This window comes from Chaetodon trifascialis, chromosome 23 (genome assembly GCF_039877785.1).
Source record: "Chaetodon trifascialis isolate fChaTrf1 chromosome 23, fChaTrf1.hap1, whole genome shotgun sequence".
Taxonomy (NCBI): Eukaryota; Metazoa; Chordata; class Actinopteri; order Chaetodontiformes; family Chaetodontidae; genus Chaetodon; species Chaetodon trifascialis.
The window spans coordinates 8,299,881-8,320,676 of record NC_092078.1 but is presented as its reverse complement, the minus strand read 5'-3'; the positions used below and the strand labels follow the sequence as shown (position 1 = coordinate 8,320,676).

At 43.1% G+C, this 20,796-nt stretch overlaps 1 protein-coding gene across 1 annotated transcript; it reads left to right on the top strand.

Moving 5' to 3' along the window:
* Positions 1–1,316: 1,316 nt before the first annotated feature.
* On the top strand, positions 1,317–20,274 carry dvl2 (dishevelled segment polarity protein 2). Its single transcript, XM_070993651.1, has 15 exons — positions 1,317–1,799; positions 7,673–7,742; positions 10,159–10,313; positions 12,757–12,866; positions 13,098–13,227; positions 13,340–13,430; positions 13,516–13,585; positions 13,708–13,847; positions 14,659–14,735; positions 14,851–14,918; positions 14,998–15,132; positions 15,541–15,672; positions 16,556–16,732; positions 17,096–17,320; positions 18,541–20,274. Exons 1-15 carry the CDS (start codon positions 1,639–1,641, stop codon positions 19,092–19,094), a joined length of 2,295 nt encoding a protein of 764 aa, XP_070849752.1. The 5' UTR covers positions 1,317–1,638; the 3' UTR covers positions 19,095–20,274.
* Positions 20,275–20,796: the final 522 nt, after the last annotated feature.

The following is a 20,796-nucleotide window of genomic DNA, read 5'->3' as shown; positions in this document are numbered from 1 at the left end:
AAAGCAGATTGACACATTAAATTTTAGAGAATAAAACAAACAAAAAAAGATTTTTACTGATGTTTTTATGACAACATTTTCCCCACTTTGGTTGCTACTCAGCTGGTAGTTATGGGACCAACTCAAATTCTCCTTTAATTTGTAGACTGCCACCACTTACACCAGTTCTTACCCACTGTACTGCATAATTTGTTGCTCTTTCTTCAATGATAGACTGATGAAGAGTTCCCTCTAGTGGTTTGTTTGGAAATGGAAAACCTGAGACCACAACTGTAGTAAAAGCATTAAAAACTAAACACGCTTTCTTCTCAAAGGTTTCATCCAGTCACTGTCCTGCCAGTGTCATAAACTGAATAAAGCTGGCTTACATAACACATTTAAACTGTGTTACAGCTGTGTATATTTAGAAAAATCTGGAATTAAATAAAAGGAATTTAATTTCCTTATCCCAGAGGCTGTTTATAAGACAAGGAATTCAATGACCAGAAGTCTTTATTTAAAAAAATGGCATTTTATGTGGAGAATTGTGCAGGCTGCAGTGATGAAACTGTCCGAGAGGATGCAATGGACTAGATAATATTAACTATAGTAATAATTTATCAGTTTTAATGATGGCATTTAACAGTACAATGATGCAAAAGTGATTGTAAGTGTTTCCTAATGTGCATCCTTCTGTCTATGTGTGTTTACTCCTTTCTTAATTGACTGTATAGATCTTTTTTGTTCATGTCAATGGTGATGGATCAATCTATTGAAGCCAGTGTCAGATAATTTTTGCAAACCAGAAACACTTACACTTATGTCTGTTTAATTTGTCTACTTTGTTGTACTATGTCCCACTGCACTAATCAACTAAAAAACAAACATTGTTATTACATCAACAATGTAACAGTACTTTATTTTACTTCTAATAAAAACAATGAAAGGCAAGGCGCAGAGTATTTTTATCAGTTTTTTTTTTTTCCTCAATGATGATTTCGCTTTCCACTTTACCATTAAATAAAAACATAGATAAAAGCAACATAAGGTATATTCCTAAATTGGCCTAAAATTATTTCAAAAGCGGGTAATAGCTGCATGCAAACAGCAGCATTAAAGCCAGCTGGTGAATTAAAATATATGTGTTTTGATGTACTTTAGAGTATTCATGTGTTAAATTCTACAAACATACACAATAAATATTTCTCACGTATAATAAAAATGTGAGGGGGAGCGCGGGTCGGTACGTAGGTAAAAAAATGTTGGGTACGTGCTTACGTCACACGCCGCGTTGGCTCGCAAAAAGTGGTGAAAAGTTTTCAGACCCCCCCTCCGATGTATGTTTTTGTTGGGGGAGAAGTTGGCTGTAGTTAGGTCGTGTGAATGTAGCGTGTCCGTCGTGTTTCGCCCCTCGGTAACAGGGGGGAATGCGAGTTTGGACTTTTCTGAAGTCGGAGAGCGAGCTTTCGAGCAGGGTTACGGCGCTTTACGTCCTCTGGCTCGGACTGAAAATCTCAGTGGCCATCATCGTTTCACCTCTGCCGTCTCGTTAGCCACCTAGCTAGCTCCGCCGCTAGCTAACTACCCAACAAAGTTAACGCTACCTCGCCTCATAGTGTGTTTCTTGTGGTAACTTCCAGCTTGGAAAAAGCCGTAGACATGGCGGAAACCAAAATAATTTATCACATCGACGAAGAGGAGACGCCGTATTTGGTGAAGATACCCATTGCTGCCGAAAATATCACTTTGCTGGATTTTAAACAGGTCTTGAACAAGCCAAACTACAAATTCTTCTTCAAGTCTATGGACCAGGACTTCGGGTGAGCTGCAGTGGATTTTTTTTTTTTCTTTAGCACAGAGCTTTGTGATTTGCATGCAAAATGAGTGGTGATAAAAGCTGCGAACAGCTAAGGTAGTAAGAGTAGAAACACAAGATAAATGCAGTGTTTTACGAAAGTTGTAAAAGCTGGAAAACAGTCCCGTCATGTGCCATTATTTCCTGAGTGGAGGAGCGTGAACTTAGCACAAGTTAACACCTAAAATGAGTAATGTGCAATCATGAAAAGCAGTCTTTGAAGAAATTCATGCCTGGCTGCGTGTCCTAAAGTCTTGCAGTCCTATCTTGTGACCGGCTGTCGTCTGTTCGTCACATGTAAAAACTTATTGTAGAGGCATACTAAACTCCAGTGAAGCCAGGCAGGTCGCCAGTCAGCCAACACATCCCTAATCAGAAACTGCAAAGTTATAATAATGACTGGTGATGAATAACCAAGTGCTTCTATAAATACTGAGGGTATGTAGGCTGGGACATTTCTTAGAAAACATCATCATTACAATGGGAGGCATTCCCTGTCCCTGCTGCTTTTCTTTGCCCTAATCCTCATCCCTCCCTCCCTCCTTCAGTCCATCATCTTGTGAAATCCTTGCCTTTTCTTTCTTTCGGGACTGAAGCCAGGGTTTTGTCTCCCCTCTTTAACACTTTGGCCTGCCAGCCATCCTTTCATTCCCTTGCTTCCTCCCTTCCTCTCCCCCTTCTCCCGGCCCACTCCTCCAGAAAGAGCTGTCTCCTCTCCTATCAATTAATCTTTTTTTTTTCTGTGGGGCTGCTGTGCATTTTCCTGCAGAGGAATGCATGTTTGTGGTTTATTCACCCAGAGAGACCCTTAGGGCTTCTGTTAAATGCATTGTAGTCTTGGATGAGTATTAAAGCCGGGCCATTTGCCTCTTTCCCACTTTGGATGGCACCACCGGAGACTGCGCCAAGGGAGCCGCAATATCAACTCGAACACCAAGATGAAATGGATGAGACGGCTTTTCATTAGGCCTCGACAGAGCTGGCAAGCTAGAGGTTCCCCTCGGGCGCAGATCATTTGAATATAAATAACAGCAACATCAATAATTGACTTGTAGAAATATTCCTCTGAGAAAATCTGTAACCCTTAGAAAGACCCATCTATTGATGGCTCGTGGAAGCGATTGGTTGAGTTATTAGGCTGTACATCCTCAAAAATGATTGATTTTTTTTCCCCTAGTAAGTAAAAATGCAGCTTCCCAACTGTAGTGAGCTACTTGCTTTTTAGTATTTTATATCACTTGAAATGATGCTTGATCAGAGTATGTAAGCGATGTCGTGATGTCGCTTTGGGTTCTTTGAACTTGTGTTTGGTTTCTGACAATAATCATGTAACATCTCTGCAGACTATATTGAGTATTATTCAGTAAACCTTTAACCTGAGTTCTTGTGTAAATGGATTAAATTCAGCGTGTGTCCATCGTGATTGCATGGGAATATTTTTTAAGGTTGCAGCCCGGTCCAGATTGATCAACCGGTTTATTTCCTTGATTAATCGTTTGGTCTATAAAACACCAGAATATTGTGGAAAAACATTCAAGTTTCCAGAACCCAAAGTGACATCTTCAAATACCTTATTTTGTCCAATCAGCAGTCTAAACCCCCAGCTTAAGTTCACAATGATATAAAACAGAGAAAAACTGCAAATCCTCACATTTGAGAAGATGGAAACAGGCAATAAGTTTGTGCTATAAAATGCAATAAGCTATAAATGGATTATCAAGATGAATGCAGGTGAACTGTCTGTTGTTTGACTAATTAATTAATTGAGTTGTTTCAGCTCCAATATTGTTTCAATGGATCGCCATTGCCTACTCCATTTATATTAATGAGGGCAGGCTAGATATTAGACATACCTCTCAGTATGATGCAATGCATTTCAACCACACCACAAATTACATCTTCCAGAATGATCATACAGTGGAAGAGTGGTGGGTCGAGTACTGAAGATATATGTTCAAATAAAATAACAATTACATTCATAAAAAATGACTCCAGTCAATGTGAATATTAGCATTTGAGAAACCTTCTCAAGTTAAAGTAAAACTGTGCCACTTTTTAATTTGCTTGTGGAGGCTAGAACAGGAGTTTTTATAGGAGGAGATCTCAGGCACAGCATGCACTTCATCATGTAACTGTTGTGTTTTGTACATTGTGGTATAAATAGTGTGGCCAGATGTGGCTGGGGATTGTTGAAGCTGCGTCTTGATCCGTCATGATCGCATCATGGTCAGAGGACGGGTGGTGCCTCTTTTTCTTTCACGTAGATGGTAACTGAGGCGCTCTCCCCTCCTGCACTCAAGTCCATGCATTTAGAGCAGACTTGCTGTAAAAAGGGTATAAATGGCAAATTTAGCAAAGCATAAAGTAGATGAGTGGCTCAAAAACATACGAGTGAAGAGTAGAACTACAGCGAAAGGAGCGTGTTCCCCCAAAATGGCATTTTTACTCATGTGTGACTTTAATACGTTACCACCCACACCTGCAACTGAAATCGATTTTCTGAAATAGTTTAAACAAAAACTAAACATTATGCCTTCATGAAGGATGCTTTTATGTCTTGGCTGTTGTAATGGACTGGATTAGTTCTAGTTAGATTACCTAATAAACTGGCAGCTGTGTGTACGTTTAGTGACTGTGAAAAGCTATTATCTGCATTTTTTTGTGGGCACAGTAATATCTGTGGAGCCCTTCTTATTACCCTCTTAATGGTCTTGATTAGTTGTTTTAAATTTGACTAGTCTCACCATAATTGCCAGCGTAGTTTCCAGGTTAGCTGTCACATTAAGAGATCCCTGTGTAACCAGACAGAACACGATTACTTTTAGGCACTATGTGCTTCGAAGTGAGCGTACAGTGTTAGTTTCCACAGGCAAAATGTCCTCGTCTCAGGGGCCAGGCTTCCCTCAGCAGAGAAAGGAAGGCCTTGCAAAGAGCGCATGGCTGAAAAATACCCACTTCTTAACTTAAACTGCGCAGCTTGGCATCCCGCTCTCTCATTCGAATATCTCCAAATGAGTTCAGATGAGAAATTTCAAACACAGCTCTTAGTCAGCTGTCCAATCAAAATAGGGACGTTCTTCCCCCCTCTCTGACCCAGGAGAGGAGTGTGTAATAGTGTGTGTTTTCATTTGCCCTGGTACGAGGCCAGCTGTCGGCCAGAGCTGTGTGTGTGGCAGTGGGGGAGATCTATGGAGTAGGGTGGGCGAGGGCCGGCGCTGGAAACCTGGGGCTGGACGGAGGCCATTTGCTGGGTGTCTAGGGGGTCCACAGAGAGAAAAAGGGGAGAAAGAGTGGGGTGGTGTTAACTAAGAGTTATTAGATATTCTTCTGTGTACGCCTGCTGGTAAGGGGGATCAAGGAGCTGTATCAGGAAGATTAATTATTAGAAAGGAGATGCCGTGTTGGGTTGAGGAATTCAATGGTAGCAAGAGACTGGAAAAAAAGGGAAGTGGGGTGGGGGGACTTCAGGTTGTATTAAATCCAACAGGACCCAGCATATTTCTGCCTTGTTTGTGCATTATTCGAGGAATTTCAGAGTGTGTGTGAAATGACTCTCGACTGTGGTCACTTGTTTGTTTGGAGGGCCGAGGAATGAAGACAATTACACTCTCTGGAGAAGAATGCTGCATCTGTTCATCTGCTCTCTCGATGCAGTTTCCCGCAGCGCGTGGGGGGAAACGTTAAATAAATCAGATGCAGGAAAAGTTCGTTTGTTAACTAACATTCAGTAGCCACACACACACGGCTCTCATGAGCTAAGTCTTCCTGCAACAGTTCCCCACCAGTGCCCACAACAATCTGGCCGTATGCTTACACTCGGCCACAAAACCGGCTCTCAACAGCTGCTTACGAAAGCCCAGTGGAGCCTGACCAAGTCTCACACTCATACTAAGAGGAGGCACATTGGCAGATGAGGCTGGAAAAGGAAAACTTTTGAAGGGGTTGAAGCAGTCAAGTGTCCTCTCTGTAGCACTTGTGCCCAGCCTCTGTCCAAGTGAACTACTGTAATAACATAGTGAGAGGCTGCTGGGGGGAAATTACACAGCCGAAGCAGAGTGTTTGCCTCTCTGACAAACATGGAGGACGAGCACGGAGGAGGGAGGAATAGCCAGACGGATGCGTTGCCTTTCAGGAGCTTTGGCCATGTGGATGCTGGGCTCTCACTGTGGCTGTTACTCAGAGGTTATTGCTGTTATGTGTATTGGATTTGCATGTATATTTAGATGACAGGGTTGTGTAATTAGCAAGGAGGCACAAAAACAGTAAGAGTGTGTGTTTTAGCTTATTGCTGCGACAGAAGGAATTCCATAGTGTCTGTCGCTCGCAGGAGGAAGCATATTGAGGTTAGTTGTTCTTGTCTTTGATATCTGCCATGTAATTCATAGCTTCATGGCTTTGGTGGTATTTTGGTAACAAGATTAGCTCAGAGTATAATCTCAGCGATATAGTTGCACTTTCATTACAAGTGGATTTTGTTTTGATGATGCGAGCTGAAGCTGAATGAGTGAATGGTTGCTTCAAGTGGTCAGTAAATAACACTTAAAAAATTACAAAATCCCATTGAGATGAACTAAATAAAGCTCACACAGGAAGATTAAACTCCTGGAGAATAAAATCTATATTAAAAATATAGACAATAAAATGGGAAACTGTGTAGTATTGTTGAACAGCCGGCAGTAGGAGTGGTTGACATCATGTTATATCATGAGACTATCCGAGCTGACAGACTTATTAAATTACTGCCTACTGCCTCGAGTGGAGCAGTGTAAGAGTGTAGCACACTAAAGAGCAGCTTTTTCCTCACATGCCAGTGAAAATTGGTGTGTTAATGGTGCGACTGACTCCGAGTTCAGACACGGATGTTGATTTGCCAAGCGTGGATGCTAACAGAGCTCAGCGTACCAAACACTCAGGTAGCAGCTTCTCATTTTTAGCAGGGCCTTACAGTTAAAAGCATTGTCGCTGGCAGGTCATTAATTGTCTGTTATTCCGTGAGTAATTTCATTAAAATGAAACGTCTGTACTCTGTAATGCCCCTGCACAATTGCGAGTGGTGTTCCTGTAGTTTTCACAACTCCAAACGAGTGCGACGTCTTCTTTCTAGCAGATGGCATCAGGTCAGTTTCAGGAGTCACAGCCTCCCAGATAAACTTTCATTCATATCATATCAAGAATTTAAGATGATAGATTAAATAGTTTGGAACCAAGACTTCCTGTATTTGGATGAAGTAGCGTGTGAACAATAAGGTTATTTAAATCTGCTTTAAAGCAGGACTTCATTAAAGGACTGATGAGGATTAGGACCGAAAACTCGGATCAGGCCTGCATACAAAAGCCTTACATCAGACAGGTTATATATAACTCGCATTTAATGTCACTGTAACACGACTTTCTGGTGAATCACTTTTGAATCTGAAGGGAGTTTATAGCTGTTGTGTTGAGTGATTAAAGCTAACCCACTTCAGTCGGTTGCGTTAGCAGCAGACTGATCCATGAAACACATGGCAACACATGTTAAAGGAATACGGCGAAGGAACGAAGGGCAGCTTGTCAAAACACATTTTAGTAGTATTTTAGAATTGAGCCTGGCCTTTGATTTAGTTCAGCCATGTTGTTGTCGTAGCCTAATGTGTTTAATGTAATGTGCCAGTAATATAAACTCTTTAATTCCCCAGCTGTTAAACCCTTTTCTTTATGACTCGACTAAAACCTTGGTGTTGCGTTCAGGCCTCATTCCTCCTCCCCGGTGTACCAGATACTGCATTACCATGCCCATAATATTATGAAGGCAGAACAATTTACACCTCCTGAGCCTCACTTTGTCACTTTGTCTTTCAGGGTGGTGAAGGAAGAGATTTCCGACGACAGCGCCAAGTTGCCATGTTTCAACGGCAGAGTGGTGTCATGGGTAAGAAATATCAAACCTATTGGTAATGAAAGTGGGAGTGGGAGATTTCCAGATTTCACTGGTGACCATTGCTCTGAATCCATAAATGACCTCATTTCAATAACTTCCCATTGAGGCTTTTGCGAAATGTTGACGTGGCTTTTATCTCAAAAGCCAGCCAGCATCATCAGCCAGGGGCTGCTTTCAGAAACCACTTTCCCTCTTCCTGTGCATTCCCACAGACCTCCCTCAGACTAATCTGAGGGAGAATAATCTCGTCTAATGAGCAGGAGTAAAATGAAGTGCTTAATTTAATTGACTGTGCATAAACGTGCAGCATAATGCAACATCATGGACTATTTTCTAGTTTGGCCTTTCAGTGCTTTGGTGAGTGGTTGTTTAAAAAAAAAAAAGAAAAGAAAAAACATCTTGGAAAAATCTGCTGGAAAGAGATGGAAACCTAAACCAGACTAAGTGTTCAGCCAGGTTAAACAGGAGGAAATAGACTCACAAGATCTATGAGAAAAAAAGTCTTCTTTGAGCTTTAGACACGGTCTGAGTCACTATAGCCGTCACATGTATTGGTGGTTTAGCTGGACTACAAAACTGTTCATCTATTAAATCTATTGTCTGGTCTTTTTTTAAGTTTAGCCGATTCCTCTACAGCATAATACAATATTTATCTGGGGAATTATATATGTTATTCTCACTTTTTATTCTTTACAAGTCAAGCAAGTCTTTAAAGACTACAGTCAGAACTGCATTAGGGCTGTGCCATATATTGTTTGCGATAATACCAGTATATTTTTTAATATGCCCTAATGGGAGTATTCTGACTTGTTGCTGTAACGGTGTCATGCTGTCAGACATGGCAACAACAAACATGGCCGAACATGAAAGCTTTTCTCTGGCTTCATGGTGGAGAAGTTGGCTCCAAACAGGGTTGGTTACCAAAGATCTGATGAACAACAAACCACAGTATATATAAGAAGCGCAAGATGGCTTTATTAACAGAAGGGGACAATAAAACACACTTACTCACCACCTCAGGCAGAAGCACCCAGTTGAAAACCAGGAGAGCTGAAAATCCTTACAGAAGAGCTCATCAGCTATTATAAGCTCTAAACCAAGCAAACTACACTGGCTCAGCACAGCATCACTGAATCTTTGGCAAGCCGTACTGTGTATTTCGTCATATCATCACAATAAACCCTGAAATATTATTTATATATGTATTATTTAGTGTTGCTGTGTAAGCAAACTTGAAAGCCACCGAGTGTCAGAAGTCTCCAGTTACATGACGTCATCTAACCAATCTGCACATTACAATGATTATTTGAAGATGCAACATGTGGAGCCAAAAGTGCTTTCAGTTGTCTGAACAAATCATAAGGAAAGCAAATGTTTCTCTCGTCCTGTTAATCGACACTCAGGCCTCGCGAGCTACAAGCGGCGCAGCTTGTTACTGGTTACAGTACGGTTGGTTGCCAGGCGCAGTTTTCATACTTTCCATTTGTGGAGTAGAAGGCCCAGTTGTTGCACCCCACCCTGCAGGTTACATGTGAATAGAGACAAAACATCAAGCCTGGGCCCAGATAAGCAGGTTTGAGGCCAAAGCATCTGTTAAGTGCATAAGAACGAGGGGAGGCATTAAAAGAGGGGGAACAAAGCTCAGAGACCAGAGGGACTGATATGTGATCTGCGGGCCAAAACGGATGCAGGGATCCCAGAAGACGAGTGTTTCATAGCCCATTAGTGGGGAGGGAAGAGCAGGGAGTGACTGAGTGAAGAGGGCGAACGTCAGTCCGAACAGCCTGATAGGCTCCATTTGTTTGAATTGTTTTGACGGGGAAGGCAAAGCGTGTTTATCTGAACTCACTGAATGTGCCAGTCATCCCAAAGCTAGGCAGTAAAGTGGATTTTGAATATTACTGGTTTTAAAAGTGTATATGTTTTCTCATATTTTGGCTTTAATGTAGATTTTTCAGTCAGCTGGTCTTTACTACATCTCATTCCCTTCCCGTGTGTGTCTTTATGGTGCAGGTAACTGGATGCTGTGTGGCATTCATCCTAATTGTTGATGTGTGTTGCCTCTGTGTGTGTGTGGGCACTTTTGTCGTATAATGAAGAGAGACGGGTTAAGTGTGGGATAGCGTTTCAGTATGCCCTTGAGACGTCCATCTGAAAAGAGTACAGTGTTTGTGTGTCAAAGTAATTGACATCTTACCCGTTCTCCCTCCACCTCCTTCCTGCTCCTCCTTTCACTCCTCTCATTTTCTCACCCTCACTTCTCCCGGCCCCTCTCTCAATTTGTACCACTCGCTTTGTGCCAATTTCTCTCCACTGCACATATTTTGTTACTCTTTTTCCACTCGTTTACCTTTAGCTTTCTGTTTTTCGTCTCCTAATCTGTCTTTTTTTTTACTCCTTTTTCCAGTTGGTATCTTCAGACACTCCAGCAGCAGAGCCTCCGGTCGCAGTGGTCCCCCCTGTGGAAACGACGACCCAGCCTTCGCCTCCTCCTCCGCCCCTTCCACCCCCACCTGCAGAGAGGACCGGGGGCATCGGGGATTCCAGGCCGCCCTCCTTCCAGTAAGCTAAGCACACACTCTCATTTGATTTGGCATCACAAGACCAGAAAACCTCCTCAAAAGCTGCACATTTCACCGCTAGCTTAAAACTCAACATGGCTGTAATGTAGATACTGTATTTTTCCTGAATATCTCGCACACTCCCAGTATCAAGTGACAACAAGAATAGCGAGAATACTACAGCTCATTTGAACCTGATCTCAGCTGGGGCCGCCCTTCTTATTAACATTACGTGTGCTGGGGGAAGCTTTCAGTACATTAAACACACACACAGACTTGATTTTAAAACTTGATTTACACTTACTGTAGTTTGAACATAGTAGTTTCTTAATATTGTGTCCATTGGTTGCCTATTTACACATCCAGCAGCATGAGCAACTACAAGCAAACTACTAATGCAAAGTCCAGTATTCACTCTCCAATTACTGCTGTGTCTGTCTCTCTAGCTGCTAAATGCTTCTCTGTGTTCACCAGCTGGTTGCTAACTTTGCCGTTTGCTGTTCGGTGCTGGGCGTGTAGTCGTTTTTTTAGAGCCTTTGCATTGAAATTGTGTAAATGAGAGCTTTGGGACTGAACCGAAGCACTGAAGTTGCAGGCTGTAAACCAAAACAAGGTGCTGAAAGAAGGGAACTGCAAATTGCACTCAGTCATTTGATCATTGTTCATAGAAAAACTTCTTTTAAGAGTGAGAAACCACAAGGCCGTCGAGTCACAGATGAAATAAAGACCCTCTAAACTGTCTTTTCTTCATCTTTTACTTCTCTCTGTAGCGTCCGTGTTGTCCTACTAAAATGTGAGGAAACCATTGCTGAAATTTCAGTCGGGCCGGTGGTGTCCAAAGCAAACGAAGTATCTGTAATTTTAATAGCTTCTTACCGTCGGTCTTAGTTCCTCCAGAAGTATGTTGTCTGGAGTTCTTTAAGTTTGGTTTAGGGGTCACATGGAGTTCACACTCTCCAGTAAAACCTCTCATTACAGCTGTGGCGCTCTCATTCATTTGTTATGTTTGGACCTCGTCCTGTCTGTCTCCTGTGACTGCAGGAAGGTGGCTTCATGGTTTTTTTGAACTCAAATGAGACGATTTCTTTATTAACTTCACTTAATGTGCGGTTTGCCGCCGGTTGGAAGAATTAACCGCGCTAGTTATTTCTTTCCATGCTGTATTTGGAGCTGGATCAACACCTTTGCTCATACTGGAAAATTAAATGGAATTCACATTCTAAGGTCACTGTGACTGTGTGATGAAGAAAAATCTCTCTTTTCTTCATCTGGCTTTTATCATTAGCCACAAGACTTTCGCTGTCTTCCTTTGCACGGCACTGAAGTCTGCTGCCCTGTGTAGGCTTTACTGGGACATTTGCATGTTGCTGCATGCACTTTGGTCATTTACCAGCTGTGGGTGTGAAGGGTTTGTCCTGTGGATTCTGGCTTCCTCTTGCTCATTTGGATTTGGTGACTCTTGACTGTGACAAAAATGACTTTGCTGTTAACTTGCAAATATTGGTATCTGTGTATTTTTGCCACTTTTGTCACCATTACATGATTTCACAAGTAGATTTTTACACTGTAAAATATTCACTTGAATCTTGGTTACTTTATGAGCATAAATGTATGGGACATATATTGAAATTGTTAAAAATCCTGTTAAAAATAACTGTTTGAGTAGCTTCCTCAAAAACCCAGTACTTGTCAAGCTGTGCCATTAACGCCTGTGCTGTTTTGTATTTGTAATTCACTGATCACTTTCTGTAAACTAATTTGCCTAAAAAGGACGTTAAAGCTCTACTCGGCTCAATTTATCAGTGGATTTCTGCACATGGATGAAACAAAAAAACGAAAAAAAGAAGAATATCTCACTCAGTGCTTCCTTCCTGTGTTGGCACTATCGGCTTGCTGTTTCCAGTGAAACCGTGTTTATACATGACAGACCAACAGGTGTCCTGTCGTCTGATCTCGTCTCTGAAGATTTAAGCACAGCTGTGAGAGATGACAGTTTCCTATGTGTTTTCATTCAGGCATGTGTTTGTGTGTGTGCTCATATACAAAAAAGGTTTTTAAACACCGCCTGCTACATGTATTTATTAGTTTACAGTTCACCAAGGGTAAAACAACATTTTTTTTCAACCTACTCCCAAAATGTTGAGCTGCCAAGTTATCGACATGACTCACGAAACTCCAGATTGAGGTCATATTTGTTGGCTCTAATAACTAATATGTCTACTAGAAGTTTACACAAGTAGAAAGTAAAGTAAGCACTAAGAAATACTTTTGTTCCTTTAGGGGGAACTGACATTTTTGTTAAACTGTTGCAAGATTGAACTGTTAAATCATAGCATACCTGGAAAAGACGGTGATATCACTTTCAAATTGTTTCATTGAAAAGTTCAGTGTTGAAATTCCTTCATGCTCTAATTCTTCCTGCGATGACGCGTCTTCTTTTACAGTCCAAATGCGACAGGCAGCGTGGAGACCTTGGACGACCAGACTGAAACAGAGTCTGTAGTTTCCTTCAGGAGAGAGAGACCTCGGCACAGAGAGAGCATGGAGCAGCACGGTGAGAAAAAGCAGATCCCAGTGCTGATGAAAAATGCTCTTTTATGATGATGTGCCATCAAGATTTGGCACGCTGCCAACATCCAGACAATGAAAAGATCACAATCAAAGACTAAGCGAGGAATGCTTGTGATCTGTTGAATGGAAGGTAAACACGGACTTGAGCAAACATGAAAATTCATGTTGAATATCTTCCCTCTTGTCTTTGCGGGCTTCCTCTGTGGTGTCCCAGGTCCTCGTATGAACGGCCAGAGTCGACTGGAGCGCCACCTGGCAGGATATGAGAGCTCCAGCACGGTGATGAGCAGCGAGCTGGAAACCACCAGCTTCTGCGACTCCGAGGACGACGACACCATGAGCAGGTGGGAAAGAGAGGAGGGTTAGCTGAGGAAGAATGAGCGTCTTTGGGTGGTTTGCTAAGGCTAAGGATTTCTCTTCTGACCTTTCACCTTTTATTGACCTGCGTACTCTTAGGTTCAGCAGCGCCACAGAGCAGAGCACGGCCTCTAGGCTTCTTAAACGCCACCGCCGACGCAGGAAACAGCGTCCCCCACGTTTGGAGAGGGTACGTGTTTGCTCTGACACAGTGTTTTTATCAGTGAATTTCATTAGCAAGTCTCATGTTAAATTTGTGGTTTTCGACTTCTCAGGCATCCTCCTTCAGCAGCGTGACAGACTCCACCATGTCCTTGAACATCATCACCGTCACTCTCAACATGGGTCTGTAAACCTGCTGGTTTCTTGTCTTTGAACCTCAGTGTGTGTGTGTGTGTGCGTGCGTGCGTGCGTGCGTGCGTGTGTGTTTCTAGTGTTGATGCTATTCTGATTTCTCAACAACACAGAGAAGTACAATTTCTTGGGCATCAGCATCGTGGGCCAGAGCAACGAAAGGGGGGATGGAGGCATCTACATCGGGTCCATCATGAAGGGAGGAGCCGTGGCTGCAGACGGACGCATCGAACCTGGAGACATGCTGCTACAGGTGAGGAGGATTAATGTCTTAACTGTGAACCAAAGGGAATGTTATTAAAATCACTGTCATCCCATCAACTCTCTGAAACCTGAAGACAGTCGGTCTATTGCAACATGAGACAATAGATTTTACTCTTTACTCTTTATTTGGATCTCCATTAGCTTCAGCAAAGTGCTCGCTCGTCTTCCTTGGGTCTGAACAAAACAATAACAACGAAAAGACAGATCAAAATGACGAAGCGTTGCATTAGAAAAGGGTGATGGAAACAGTAAAATTTGAAAAAAAAAAAAAAAGTTCTTACGTGAGGCATTTTTTTTGCCTTTTTGGAAAGAGTTAATGCACATAATGGCAGACAGAAACACCTTGTCTTGAATAAGTTGTGACATTTAGCTCACATGAAGCCGTTTCCATCGTCAGTGTCTTCCCAGATGTTCCCGTAAAGCGTGGGAAAAAAAAAACAAAACAGACCTCTCTCCATTTTTCTCTCGTAGATGGCCAAGGCGACTGGCTTTGGTTCTTCTTTGAGGTTTATTGGCGGTTGGCAAACAACGGGTTTTGTTCCCAGTTTGCAACCTCTACTTCTACTCTGTTTATTACAGACATGCGTAACGCAGCCCCTACATGCAACATTTCAAATGTTGGCTTTAGATTTGCTTGACAGTTAGATGGAGGCACGGCTATTCAAGCAGAAAATGGCAGAAGAAGAAACGCTGGGTGATGCAAATGACTTCAGCCATGAATCGTTTATGTCATAAACTGGCTGTTATTGTGCTGAAAACTTGAATTAAAATCTTTGTCTTTTGCTTCAACACCCTCTAAGGTCAATGACATCAACTTTGAGAACATGAGTAACGACGATGCAGTGCGGGTGCTGAGGGAAATTGTACACAAGCCAGGGTGAGTTTGTGTTTTCTCCTTTTAGATCATTTTAGAAACTCACATCAAGTTTTGTCTGCACACAAGTGGTCCTCAGTGATTTCTGATGATTTCCTCTTCCTCCTGTGCTTGCCAGGCCCATCATCCTCACAGTGGCTAAATGCTGGGACCCTTCTCCTCAGGGCTACTTCACTCTGCCTCGCAGTAAGTGCAGGACCGCTGGCTTTTCTGTTTATTCCCTCGTTGATGAAACGGCGTCCTAATCTCCTCTCCCCCTGTGCAGATGAACCGATCCGACCCATTGACCCAGCGGCGTGGGTGAGCCACTCTGTGGCTATGACCGGGGCCTACCCCGCCTTCCCAGGCAGCTCCTCCCTCAGCACCATCACCTCTTCCTCCTCTGTCACCGAGACTGAACGTGAGAGCCTCTCCTTTTCTCCCCTCTTTATCCTCATTTCTTTCATATCCACACAATCCTCTCATAAAAGCATATCCTCCACTTTTAAACCGTGCCTGGTTTCTCTGTCCATTCAACACCTGAATGAGGTTCATTATTGTATCTTTTTCCTGTTAGTCTCCCTTCATCTTTCTGTCCGAACAACACTGGCATAAGAATCATCTTTCACATCAGTCTTTCTGCCTTTGTCGCTGTCGTTCTGATGTGATGAATGATGTCTGCTGCTTTCCTGCCTTTGATCTCCTCCTCAGCTTTACACTCCTTTCCTTCCAGTTTTGACCCAGTTCAGATTTCACCTCTCATTTATCCCTGCGTGTCCACACTTCTTCCTCTGAGGCACTCCTAAGATGTTCTTCTGTCTTTCTCCAGGTTTTGATGACTTCAACTTATCACTGCACTCTGACATGGCTTCGGTTGCCAAGGCCATGGCCTCACCAGAGTCCGGCCTGGAGGTCAGGGACCGCATGTGGCTTAAAATCACCATCCCCAACGCGTTCCTTGGTAAGACTACAAAGAGGAAACAAAAAAGATTGTCTTAGTTTCGTGAACTGTCTGTCCCTCAGAGGACTTTACAGGGCAGGCATTATGTTCTCAGAATGAAAACCGCGTGACATGTGGGAGGGAAAAAAACCCAAAGTACAAACTTGAGTGCCTGTTTTGACTGAAAACATCTGTTAAATTGGAATCACCTGCAGCTGAATCACAAGGAGTAATTACGTAAGCTGCATGTTTGTCCATTTTGTGCTTTTTGAAATGAAAATGCAGTCTCTTATTCAGACTGTGTTTCATCACAGTGTAGTAAAAATCCATCATCTGTCAGGTCATCAGGAAAGGACAGTTTCTCCTTCAGTAAAAACCATTGTGGTCGTGTCAGAGGGAAGTGTTTATTCACATTAACGGCCATTTTTGAGGCTGCGGTTTGTCCTGTGTTTAAAATCGCAATGCCGCTAAATCAGCCCTGAAGACGGCCTGCGCAGACTTCACCCAGACTATTGTCACAACATAATTAAAGTGTTTGGAGAAATCCTGTTCTGGGAACAATACACTAAACTGCCACTCACTGCAGAGGAATAATGGAGGTTGAGTGACCAAATTTTTCTTATGTGAAGCTGGATTTCTACACTAAACTCTGATTTTTACTGGGGTGTCTTGAATGTGGAATATTTGTTGCATTTGTTCACCTCTGCTGTTTTCATATCATGGTGTTATTCAAAGTAAATGATTATTTTTAGACTCAGTCTACTGCTGCTGTTCATTCCTGTTTGCACCCCTGTATATAGATACCATGCATTTATTGATTTTATTATGTATTCTGGGCATCTGTGTCTTAGAAATTTCCTTCAGAGTGAATCTGAGGTCTCACATTTCATGCATCCACCACCAGGCTCAGACGTCGTGGAGTGGCTCTTCCACCACATCGAGGGATTCCAGGACCGCCGTGAAGCCAGGAAGTACGCCAGCAACCTGCTGAAGGCCGGCTTCATCCGGCACACCGTCAACAAGATCACCTTCTCCGAGCAGTGTTACTATGTCTTCGGAGATTTAAGCGACTGCGAGAACTGTGAGTAGCTGGAAAACGTTGGCATCGAAGCCTGACTTGGATCGGTCTGCTCGAATGTTATGCATAATCACATTTGCACACATGCCTTTTGCAGACACGCTGGTGGTTGCAGGGGTCACACGTGACGTTTCAGCTGTGGAAGGGCTTCTTTAATGTCCTGCCATGCCTAAATTTAGAATCTGCAGAAGGCGCTTGATAACAAGCAGAACAAAACAACCAAGTGTCCCACAAGCTGCAGATGATGAAGAGATGAAGAGACTTGTGTCTGTTTAGGTCTTTAAGGGACATTTTGCATCTGCAGATGTAGTATCATTTCATTCATTCATGTCATTCATTCCTTCCATTGTCTTATCCTCCACCCAGATATGGCCAACTTGTCCCTGAATGACAACGACGGCTCCAGCGGGGCCTCAGACCAGGACACCTTGGCCCCCCTGCCTCTCCCTGGGGCCTCCCCGTGGCCCATGATGCACACCTTCCCCTATCAGCCCTACCCTACACATGCCTTCTCCAGCCAGCCACCTCCGTACCACGAGCTCACCAGCTACAGCTACGCCCCCGGCAGCACCGGCAGCCAGCACAGTGAAGGTGAGCACAGGCTCTGATCACATGTCAGATCATCATTAAGGAACTGTACTGCTTTCTTTCTGTCTTTCTGTCCCATATTAAGGACAAAGAAATCAGGATATCTATGCCTTTGTTGTTTTTTTTAAGAATCTGCCTCTTAAGTCATTAAAATTTATGGAAGTGCAACACAGAGCTGACGTCATTTTCATTGTTTTTTCGGGTTGTCGGTCCCATTCTCATTAATGTGGTGTCTCAAGACCATCGTTAGGGAATTTCTTCAAATTTGGCACAAGCGTTCACTTGGACTCAAGGATGCACTTATTAAATTTTGGTGGTCAAAGGTCCCCATGAGCTCACAAAGCATGTTTTGGGCCATAAGTTAGGAATTGATACACAAATTATGATTTCACACAAATGTCTCATAGGACAAAATGAAGTGATGACATCGTATATTTCAGATCAAAAGTCAGCTTCACTATGATGTCATCATGTTCTGCAACAACACTTTTCTGGCCATTATTCAAAGATTGTGACCGCATTTCACATTTCACATTTGTCACTCTGAATTGGTGACGCTAATCTTGGGCGTCCGCCTCTTTGTAGCAACATCCATATTTGAAGCATTGTAGTCGACCACAAGCTCATTGTTTTTGCTGTTAGTGAGCTTCAGGTGCTTGTTGTTGCACCATGTGTTGAAGCTCTCTATCAGTCATCTGTACTTTCCTATAAAGATAGTCTGTAAGCGAAGACAGCATGTTTCTCACTGGAAATAACTGGAATAACTTCCATTTTGCCAAAAATACACTTAATACCTTTTATTAAATTCCTTCAGTGTCTTCACCACATGTATTATAAGAGTCTGGACAGACATGCATGTAAACTGCAGCTTGACTGCTCGGTGAAGGCACACAACCGCAAGGCGTAATTCTAGTTTATGAGGTTTTCTTACTGGTGGAACAGAACCAGGAAGTTCTGGTTTCACTTTGGCGCTCTGCACTAAATTGCTAGAGTGCCCCGTTAGAAAAGCTCTGACATCTGAGATTTGAGAGTCAGTTGCCAGAAGCCTTGCCTTCACAAGCTGTGTTGTCAGAAAATCAAACCCTGAAGACAAACAATAAGCCAATCTGGATGTTGAGGAAAGGCGTGGTTGTTTGTTTGACCGAGTAGAGGATATTAAAGCTGGATTAACTACTTAGACCTGTTTACTGCCTTATCTAACAGCATTGTCTTTCTGCCCCCAGGGAGCCGAAGCAGTGGATCTACAAGAAGCGAGGGTGAGCGACGTCGCAGCACTAAAGGTCCTGGCAGCACCGCTGGTGGAGGGGAGAAGTCCCCCTCTGGCGGGGGTGGAGAAGGTGACTCGCGCTCCGGCAGCGGCAGCGAATCAGAGTACTCCACCCGCAGCAGCCTGAGGCGCGGCCACGGTTCAGCCGCCCCCAGCGAGCACAGCCACGCCTCCTCCCAGCGCTCGCATCATCACCGCATGCCCCAGCCGCCCCACATGTCTCCTTACCCGCCGGGTATCCTGCCTTACAACCCCATGATGGTGATGATGGTACCCCAGCACCCGCACCCGGCCATGGCAAGCGCTCACGCTCTTCCTCACACGCAGCAGATGCCCACAGGCCCCATGCACCCGGCTCTACCCCCACCCCCTTCCTCCACTCCAGGAGGGCCTCCTGGGGCCCCGCCCACCCGCGACCTGGGCTCTGTTCCCCCAGAGCTGACAGCGTCGCGCCAGTCGTTCCACCTGGCCATGGGAAACCCCAGCGAGTTCTTTGTGGATGTCATGTAGCTTTTCTGTCCGGGTGCTGAGTGACCATTCATGTGAAGTTAGTGTACGGTTCCCACTTGTTTTGACGAGGATCTGGTGGAAGCTTTTTGAGCTCACAAGGGCCTATTGGATTTAGGGCACTTGTTGCAAATTTGGTGAGAACAGGGTTTAACATTGACAAAGAAAATAAGACGAAATTAAAACAATTAATGTGGGATATGGGTTGACTATATGTCTGTGCAAAGTTTCTCTCATTCAGATCCACTCCGTGAAGTCCTTTTCTTTCAGTACTAAATCCAGACAGAAAAGTGCTACCTTCTTGTCTCCATAGTGAGCTAGTTTGTTTTTCCCCAAAAGCAAACTCTCAGCGCAGTATTTTGAGTTCCCATCAGAGTTGCTCAGCACTCTGCTGTTTAGCAATCCTCAGAACAGAAATATTATATTTTAGGAAGGGAAACACCTTCCCAAGCCAGCTAATTGTGTCAGAGCTGTCCATCAGGAAGCGCACAGACCACAGTTTAACACTAGAGGGTGCCAGGTACACTGTGTACTTGAAAAGGATATAATCCTGCATACATATCGGGATCATCATACCAGGTTCGTTGGCAGCACAGGAGTATATCAAGTGCCTTACTCTTTGCATTGTTTAGAGACATTTTCACACTCCAGGTACATAAAATAACTCATCTTGTTCCAGCATTGTTTGACAATGAACTTCTCTGTATGTATATCTACTACTCTTATGTAAATGCAACAGTACAGAACAGCAAGCTCTAATGTGAAAAGAAAATAGGTCCAAAAATGTCAAGTGGACTTGTGTTTAGTAATCACTGTCTAGGTCTAGTCGTCAAATAACTCTTATTGTGAGGAGTTCTCGGTATGGGACTGTAGAGGCTTAAAGGTACTAATAGGTGAAAAGACGAGACGCTGAAAGCGGTACTTTCTGATTACATCCAGTGTGTATCTTTAAGTAACTGTGATCCGAACGCTCCAGCTCCCCATGCTTATTTTTATGTTACTGACTCGCATTATTCACCCATTTCATTTTTGTATGAGTGACTATATAAATCATGTATAACCGAACTGTTAAGGTGCTAAATGAAGATTCAACATTTCAGAAAGAATGACATTGACAGTGTCACGTTGTTTGATTTCATATCGCCACCTTTGTTTGTGTATTTGAGAATAAATTTGATACTTACATGCTGTTCAGATGTAATTATTTTAATAGGTATTCAAAAGAAGTCCGCTTGTGAGCTTGAACTTTGAAACTTGAAATATTTGATGAAATATTTTGTGGTATTGCTACTTTAACTGAATACACAAGAGTCAGTTCTTTCTGTTAAGCCAGTTTAACTGGTGTACCACTTCACCTATTAACCAGTACTTCATCCTTCGGCATAATTTCAGTCCACACAACACTCCTGTTTTAAACTATTAACTATTTTAAACCAGAAAACTGTATTTTGCAGGAGCTGCATGGAGAAAGGAATCTGCACCACTGATGCACAATGATGATGATGTTTTGAGTTTCAGTGATCTCTTACTGAGATGTAATAATTATTGTTAGTATTCCTCAGTGATCACAGCCAATCCTGAAGCACTCATAAATATGATAAAATGGATGATCCAACATTCAGCTATAATACTAGCTATAATACTTGGAACTGCTGTTAATTTCCCATATGCCAAATGTAATAAACTAGTAAGATGGCCTGTCTCA

Coding starts and splice junctions, on each gene's coding strand:
- dvl2 (XM_070993651.1), top strand. CDS start 1,639: ATGGCGGAAACCAAAATAATTTATCACATCGACGAAGAGGAGACGCCG. Junction 13,228..13,339: donor GACGACGACACCATGAGCAG/GTGGGAAAGAGA, acceptor GCGTACTCTTAG/GTTCAGCAGCGCCACAGAGC. Junction 16,733..17,095: donor TTTAAGCGACTGCGAGAACT/GTGAGTAGCTGG, acceptor TCCTCCACCCAG/ATATGGCCAACTTGTCCCTG.